The sequence below is a fragment of the Montipora foliosa genome, chromosome 1 (assembly GCF_036669935.1).
Source record: "Montipora foliosa isolate CH-2021 chromosome 1, ASM3666993v2, whole genome shotgun sequence".
NCBI lineage: Eukaryota > Metazoa > Cnidaria > Anthozoa > Scleractinia > Acroporidae > Montipora > Montipora foliosa.
Window position 1 is genome coordinate 37,234,695 of NC_090869.1, and position 9,126 is coordinate 37,243,820.

General features: G+C 35.5%; 1 protein-coding gene across 1 annotated transcript; it reads right to left on the reverse strand.

Annotated features, from left to right (window-relative positions):
* Nucleotides 1-395: 395 nt before the first annotated feature.
* LOC137997695 (uncharacterized) lies at nt 396-8,121 on the reverse strand. The gene is made up of 10 exons (XM_068843892.1): nt 8,052-8,121; nt 7,572-7,805; nt 7,155-7,222; nt 6,692-6,931; nt 6,426-6,513; nt 5,244-5,586; nt 4,797-4,932; nt 4,110-4,301; nt 3,116-3,575; nt 396-2,467 (listed from the first exon to the last, which is right to left on the reverse strand). Exons 4-10 carry the CDS (start codon nt 6,890-6,892, stop codon nt 1,455-1,457), a joined length of 2,433 nt encoding a protein of 810 aa, XP_068699993.1. The 5' UTR covers nt 6,893-6,931; nt 7,155-7,222; nt 7,572-7,805; nt 8,052-8,121; the 3' UTR covers nt 396-1,454.
* Nucleotides 8,122-9,126: the final 1,005 nt, after the last annotated feature.

The following is a 9,126-nucleotide window of genomic DNA, read 5'->3' on the forward strand; positions in this document are numbered from 1 at the left end:
TACACACGATTTTGCCACACAGTTCCCATATGTCACCTTCAGATTCGCCTGGCAAACTCTACAAACATCGTTACAATTGTTTTCTTTTTTGAGCCGGCCTCTTTTCCCTTTTTCCATCCTCCAAAGATATTCAAATTATTTCATTTTCTCGCGCAAAAAATGAAAACAACACATACGGAAACCGGAAACAGGTACAGAATTTGCTGCCAAAAAAGCGGCGTGATTCTGATTGGATAATTATGACAGCCAGACATTCCACAGTTGAGTGGGTTTTGCATATTTAATTAGGGGGCGGAATGAAGAAAACAATAGCGTCCTTGCAGGCCGTCCCTCTTCCCTCCCTCCCTACACTCCGGCGCTCCTTTCTACGGCCTGCCACGCAGGCTATTCAGAAAGTGTGAAAAACAAAGTCTCAAGTTGTATCATTGGTGTAAATAATCAGATAGCTGAGTTTGTCATTACATGAGTCGATTTCCCATGCTGTTTTGTTTAAAGCATGGCTTCTATCTGTTGTGGTTATACCCGGTAATGAAAATGTACTGACAATTTAATTCGCAGGCAGGTTATAATATTATGACGAGTGAATTGTGCAATCTAATTAACTTTGTGTAAGTTGAAGCTTATCTCTTCAGTTAAGAGAAGTGCATGAGTCCATTATTGTTTTGTACTTCTTATCACAGCTTCATGTGTTTGTGCACTTCTTTATTAGAAATAAAAGAGTGGTCATGATACTGATCAAGCAAAGTTACCAAATATGATTTGCCTTTCATTTCCCACCATGACACTACCATAGTTCTTGTGAAAGTAACCCTTTCATTTGTTTGACAATGACACATTTATTAACCTTCTTTTCTATTGTACTGTAGCAAAACCGTTTTTTTGCACAGTGATTGCAAGACAATGACTACCTTTGGTAAGCATTTTTGACACAGGATTATGGATTCCAAAGGAAGACCTAAGGTTTTTACAATGGTTTGAGGTGAAATCTTTTTGTGAAATCTTATCCTTAGAAAAGAATTACAATAACTGGGCAAACAAATGGTATCGAATGGGTGCTTTTGTCTGGTTTCATGGACTCTGCTAGCCAATTATCACAAATTCAACTGTTGATCGAACAAGGGAAATATATTATTTCCAGTGTAGCTAAAGGAGACCAGACCTACATTTGTTTGCTTTTATGAACAAGCATAAACCAGTTATAAATTTAAAAAAATAGAAACTTCACTGTGATTGTCTTAAACCAGCAATAACTTCTTTCTTTCAGTGAGCATCCAATTTTTTAGTAGTCCGTTGATTGCCAAGCTAACCGAAAGTCAGACACATTGTACTTTCTGTTTGTTGCATACTAATAGCCAAAGCATTGTCACATTTATATCATATGACTATTAACTCAGAAGGGCCATGATTGTCCTTATGAAATAACTGAGGCGAAGCACTTTGATACATTAATCATCTCAATCATCTTCTTCTGGTGTGTTTTCATCTCCATCACTCAATTCATTCTCCTCAGCATTGTCTTCCTCATTGCAGTCATGGATACCAGAAAAAAGCTTGCGCTTGTGGTTTGTCAGCCAGGTGTTAAGCAGTGCTACATCCAACTGGTCTAGAGGACTCTTTGTTACAGTTGGAAATGAATGAAGTGTTCTACCTCTTTGGTAATGAAAAGGTTTAGCCTGTTGCAAAATAGCCAACATTGCCTTGACATCTTCGGTGGTACAAGCATGAGTGTGCTTGGTTGACTCTGGGTGTATGCCACACTCGTCGTCATACTGGGTGCAACATTCTTTAAGGCCATATGCTGCAGCAGAACATCTTTGGACAGCTTTCAGTGTTTTGTTTCCACACAGTCCCCTGAGAGAGACCTTGTTGTCTCCAACTAGGTGTTCCATCTTTAAGTCATTTGCATAATTGGATCCTTCTCCCCCCTTTGGATTTACAAACTGGCCATGTAACACTCGATGGGCAATCTTCTCTGTGTACAAACCCTTGACACAAGTTATAAATCGCATAGCCTCGAAGGCGTATTTTTTCCCCCTTGGCCTACTTCTAAAATACAGCAGAAGCATCTTCCAGTTAATAAGACTGCGGTCTCCATCTCCCTCAGCCTCTGTATCATTAAGCTGCATTAGCATCATTCCCAGTTGAATTACTTGCAACCCATAATTGAGATAGCAATCTTCTTCACTACCAGGAGGGATGTCAGAAATGTTGCTATTGAGGTTGCTATTGGATGTCTGTGATGTTTCTGCAGTTTCCATTGTTGGAGACTTGTACACTGCGAGGAGATCTGTGGGCCAAAACACAACATTGCCAGGTGCAAGCTTACCATAGGCACATTCCTCAATAGATGCTACAAAGACAGGAACATGCTTCTCTGGCACAGAAATATGGGCATCAACTTCAATAACTTTTCCAACTGCTAGAACTTTGTAATCTTCAGATTTTTGCAGCAAAATGACAACAGAACCTGCAGAATAATGACCATAAAAATATGACTTTTGCTTGATATCTAAAGAAGGTTGCTAATAATATAATAACATAAAAAAATTACTTGATTCTGTTTGCTGTTTGGCTGAGAACAGTGCAGTTCAATTGTAACACAGTGCAAAAAGTGTAATACCAGTGCAAATTACACATGGAAACTCTGGATTATGATTGGCTAATAAACAATAGGGTTTGGTCACAACCAATCAAATTGTTTGTTTTCAAATCAAGCGTGCACCCTGGATGGTGTAATTTTTTCCTGATTGCATGATACGCGTGCATTTCTTCTGCTTCACCATCTGGAATTTTTTCGTGTATATTATTAACAAGTAATCACATGATTTTTCTTGTGCAATTTGGAACAAATAAGCACTAAGTAAATTTTTTCAAATACTACAAATCGCACTCACCTTGGTTGTCTTTGAAAAATTTGCTCTTGCTTATTTATTCCAAATAAATTCCAAAATTCCAAATTGTATTCGAAATCATGTGATTACCTATATCAAACACATTCACCTTACTAAGCAGACCAGTGAAGCAGATTTTGAGGTGAGCTGTGTTATTTTTTAAGAAAGAGAGATAGTTGTAATTATTATTCTAACATAGCTTAATACTCTGTACATAGACATACCAGAAGAGTATGGTTGCTGAGCCGGGGATGAAATTGCATTTGTCTCATCATCATTGCTAGCGGATCTTGATATCCTTTGGTTTTCTTTCTGTTGGAGTTTTTGTTCCAGCTGCTCCTGCCAGGTTCTTTCAATATCAAACTCTGTCAACACATACTCATCAACAAACTTGCCAATTTGAATTTGAAGGCTTTTCCACTGCACTGCTGAATTTCTCTCCTTGGTAATAGAACTCGCCCATGATGGAGAGGTAGCAGTGTCTGTTGTCCCTGCCCATGCCATGAATGCTGCACAGATGTAAGCCTTTGTTGCTGACAACATCAGCGACTCACAACTTGAGTAGTTATCTTGAACCCTTGGTGGCACATTAACCAGTCCGAAATTTTGCCGTAAGTGATACAAAGTGCCAGTGTCTTTTCTACCACTTGCAGGAGTTGGCTTGTAAAGTTTCTCCCAGATATACTATAAATAGAATAAGCAATGTTAAGTAATAAATTATTATTGTCTACTAATTGATAAAATGGGCACTCTGACTAACATCTGCTGTTAGTTGAAAGGAAATTCAAGTTGATTTCAACTTATACTGGTGTTGAATTTCTTTAGTTTAGTTTAGACATTATAATAACCATTCAATCGTGTACATGGACAACCTTGGACCTTGCACAGCTGGAAGACTGCCAGCTTTCCAAGTGGGAGGTTGTGAGTTCAAACCTTTCCCATGCTAATGCTCAGATTCGATATAACTGAGGAGAAACTGCTGCCTTCGTTATACTACCAAATTATTGAAAACTTGAAAGAGTACCTGCATGCAATCAAAGCAGTTGAATTGAAGACAAATATAAAGGACATTTAAAAAAAAAAACATGTCAATGGCTGTCTCTTGGACCCATCCTGCTATTTTCATTTTTGATTGGGACTTAAATTACTTGGTCACTAACTAAAGCCAAACAAAAGATGATAGTTGAAATAAAGAATAATCAGATTATTGAAACTAACCCCTAGAAAGGATTGTTTTGCATGCCAAAGTGCAGGCGTCTCAACAATACTTTCAAATCTATCTGCTGCACTGTCACACCCAAGTCTAGTCTTTTTGGCCCCAGAAATTCGTTCTCGGCCAAGGAGGTCTCCTCCCATTGGCACTTTAACATTCTTGAGTACTTCATCTGCAGTAGCTGGCATGTCTTGGTTCTGTAAAAAACAATAGGGCGTTTTCATGCATGGAAGAGAATTGCTACAAAACTGTTTATTACATTGGGCTAGAGATAAGTGAAATTGTTATGCTCGATCTTTCAATATTCAGTGATTTTATTAATTTTATAATAGCTTGATCAGGGAATCAAACTCTTTATGTCAATAACTAAAGGCAAAAAAAGGAAACAAAGATTTGCCTATAAGTTAGAAATTTGAGAACTGTTTTAAAAATTTCTCTGTTTTTATCATGTGTGGACTCATAACCTCCTTTTACTGTACCTGCATTAAATTTAAATATATGTAATATATTATGTCAATTAAAACAGGAACAATCACTGATACCCTTGTCTGTCATTTAATATTTTATTGAATTTTAATGATATGATCTAGGATTGAAGCCCTTGTGGTGACATTTGATGGTTTTCTCTAACATTAAGTTCTAATTTTCTGCTTTGAATTTATTCTACCTGTAAGTTAATAAATATTCATTACCTGTGGCTTGTAGATATCAACCAGTAGCTTTTGAACATGTTCAAGGTATTGGCAAACATCTGAATGCTTGGATTGATTGTAAGGTACTACTGGCAGTCCAATAATGACAGACTTTTTCTTCATGAATTCAGAGTACCTGAAAATATTAAACACAACATACAAAAGCTCTGTTAATTTAAGATAAATATCATTGTATCTTAAATAAATAACAAATAGACCACACTTTTCCTTGGCAAGAACTCTTGTATTCCACTGGAGCAAGTTAATAAGTATAGTCTACCAAGATTCTTGATAAGCCTGCAAAGCATGTGTCTACCATTTCCTTTTTATGCAGGAACACAAGGAAATCAAAGATGTCTTTGGCCATGAAGGCAGGCTGGTGTAGGGTTGTAAAACCTTGGGCTTGTTTGGCTTTTTTTTTTTCACTAAATATAACATTACTCCTACCTGTGTTGGATATGCTTTGGTATCGCAGACTTGTGAGGCTCCATGAATTCAAAGAATTCAGCAAGAATACGGGCCACTAAGACAATGAAATCACTTCGCAACTTCTCAAGTTCACTTTGACAAAGTAGGTACTCAATATTCTCAAATCGTGTGCTATCTGATATAGGTTTGGAATCATTGAGGTGGTCAGAGGGTACTCTGTCAAAGGTTACATAATGAGCAATCCAATGCATATCTGACTGGCGGTGATTCTGCAGTATGATATTAACCAATATTTTGAAGTCCAGATTATCAAAGAATAACCTGGGCACACATCCAGCTGACACATGCCTTCTTATGGTGACTGTTAATTTAAGAAATAAAGAACAAAGTGTTTTAAACTTCTTTTAAACAACTTATGAAATTTTATACCTACCAGTACATACATGTATAGATATAGAATGATTGAAATTATTCAAAAGCAGAAAAAACGTTTCGTAACTTTCCTTTAAGAATGATCCTTGCCACTTGAAAGAATCTTTCTTTTATAACACACAACACATTTTAATTACACATTATTTAAATTTTGAATGTATGGTATTGTTTCAGAGTTCCCAAAGTAAAACATGTATTGATGTTTACTTTTTTCAAATTCAAGACTGACCTACTAAGTATTCTAATGTGTGGGAGGAGGTTGATTTTGCATAGAAATGGAGAACGAGTAACTTGTAAATTAAAGAGGATTAATTATCATAATAATGGTAGTAATAATAATAATAATAATAAGAAGAAGAAGAAGAATAATAATAATAATAATAATTATTATTATTATTATTATTATTGTTATTCTTCTTATTATTATTACTACCATTAAATAGTGTTATCCTTCTGCCAATTTGACACTGAGTTTATAGCAAAAAGCATTTTATCATTTTATAAAATTTATTCATAATTTTTTCCTTTATTTATCAGTTAATAATAACAAGAGTTGGTATATTTTTTGCTGAAGATTTAAAAAAAAGACAGCATGTAAGTATATTTTTAATTATAATAAGCTACACTAAAGGCGATCATTTATTTTTGTATTGTAGAGTTTATGGTTAATAAAGTATTATTTTCATTCTTCTTCTTCTTCTTCTTCTTCTTCTTATTATTATTATTATTATTATTATTATTTTGAATGTGTTTAATATGTTCATCTACCTGTTAAGTCAGACCCAATGTCATCCATGATGCTCCTGTAGGTTTCCCTAGTCATTGTAACACCTGCTCTGTTAAGCCTCTTCATTGTCTGCAAGAGTATTAATTAAAAATACAAATTACCAGATCTGCATTTGTCTTTAGCAACATTCACTGTGGATAAAATTTAACCAATTAAAAAATAAAATATAGTTCTCCTAGGTCCAGGTATGGCTGCAATGATGCACATGAAAGCAGAGGTGATAATGTTCTTGTGATACATTAAATACCCTTTCAGTAGCATGTCCAGTACTGAGCAATATACTGTTCATCTTCTGTATCAAGCTCAGTTCTTTCCACCGGGTAAACATTAGTATACCATATGCGGTACAAAGTGGGGCAATCTGCTTTTCACTGTCTTCATGAGCTTTCATGTTTGGAATGCCTACAGCAACTAGGACATCCAGTACATCAGGGACATGTTCCTTCATTTCTGTGATAACCTTTTCCCAGGAGAAATTCTTCAAGTCCTAAATTAAAGAAATCAATTTGAAATAGATTAACAGTTTTTTTTTCCTAGAGCATAAAATACAGTGTTATATAGCTGGAAATTTCTTCTCAACAGTGTGTGGTCTCATTGGTTACTTCGGGGTCACATGACATCTAACAATGAAGCTGTTTCTCACCAAAATCTCAAGAGCAGGCTACATTGCAAAAAATCTATGACATCAGAGGGTAACAATGCAATATTACCTGTGAATGTTGAGCGATGACTGCGGTTAGAGTGAGGTTTAAGGAACTTCCAGCTTCAAAATTTCAATCTATATAACAAATGGTAAATTTTGTTTCCCTGTAATCTCAATGTTGGCTTTGCCTCTGGAAACATTGAAATTCTTGGTAAACAAAATTAACTGTTTCCCTCATGACCAGTCATTAAGTGCTTATTATTATACATTTATGGTATGTTATTTCCCTTGATTATAAAAATGTGTCATGTTTATTTACTTTTATTCAGGGTTCCAAAAAATTATTTTGATCAAATTCCAATTTTGAGTGAATTTTACATTTTTATATGTTAATTACAATACCTGAATGCATTTTACTTTCCACGCTATCTCAGCCATAAGACATTTTAATTAACTAAAGTTTTGTTAGTAATAATATTATTACCTTGTGCTTGGAAGGTGGAATACGAAGTACAGATGAATTTTCAGCACTCCTGTTGCAAAGTTTCTGACACTGTTCATTGACATCTTTCAAGAAGAAATGCTTAACTGCATTTCTTAAAGGCTGGCATTGCATGATTATCTCAGCAATCTGGTGGGTTGTGCATCCAGTCAACATCAGTGTGGCCAACGTATCAACAGTTTTCATTCCTTCCTCCAAAAGAGGATCATCTTTGAGCTGATAGAAAGTTTTAAAAAGCCCAAAACAATAATATATATATATAATTAATTTCACTATTGTTTTTTTGCATTCTATTTATTTTCTTTTTGGGGCAAGAGCGGTAAAAAATGAGTTACATAAAATTACAGACATTCAGTAAACTGTTTATCATCTTTATCTATAAGGAATACATAATGTTAACATAATTTGACATGACTTTTTAGTTGATTCAAAAAGAAAAAGTACAGCTTACTGGTAACTTACATATTTGGCTTGAATGTTAACTTCAAACACAACAGGATGGTCTCTATATTAAGGTCATCTGAAACTCAACAACTGAACCATTATGCAATTAGATTATTAAAGACAGAAGTAACACAACAAGCATTTTTTTATTATTATGTTACTGGGTGTTTCAAATAATAATCTATATATTATAATAAATTGTATCTCTTGATAGCTAATATAAGCCGCCAAGCTTAGCATAAACTTGCTTAAACATTAGGTACATTATTTTTTAATCCTGCAGAGAGATCAGGATGAAATTTCTCCTCACTTAGCTTGTATCATGCATGTGAGAATTTACCATGTCAAATATTGCTTTCAGCTTGAGAATGTTAAACACGCTTGAAGGGCAGTATGAAAATTCACATTTTGATATCAAGGCTTGAAGGATCTAGCAGCCTAGAACTAATCTATCACACTAATATGCAATGGTGTACAGTTATTTAAAATACCAATGGGTTCAGCAAACCAGACTGCGACAGAATTTCTTCTTGTTTTGATGGCGTTGATGGCTCTGCTGAAGATTCACTTCTCTTTGCAAGCTTTCGTTTTTTCCCGTCACCTTCTTTTGAAGGTGCAGGAAGTATTGGCCGTGGTCGAGTTTTCGAAGGTTTGTCCACGTGCATCTGAAAAAGCGATCTGCGGGAGGGACCATTTCCAGGTGCGTCTTCGTATAAAATTCTTCTCTTCTTTAGGTCACGTCTCGTTTGTGGGGAACTTCCCGACGGACTCTCTGCCGTTGTTTTTCCTCTTTTGACTCGTAAAACTGACTCTTGTTGTTCCCTCGAAAACGCGATTTTTCTAAGAAATTCCTGGAACTTTATCACTTTATGGTGACAACATCTACAGATATATGACGGGAGACCATCGTTAAACGCAACTTTTAATTCAAAGAATCTTTCCAAAATCGAAGGAATGTTTTCTTGTGATGCCTTGGCACCAAATAAATCTAAAGGATGATTCTTCACCACTATGTTTTCGTTGCAGGTTCGACAAACCCGGGTCGCTGCTTTTGTTGGTGTTTTCGGTGGTTCTGCCATATTGTGGGTTACCA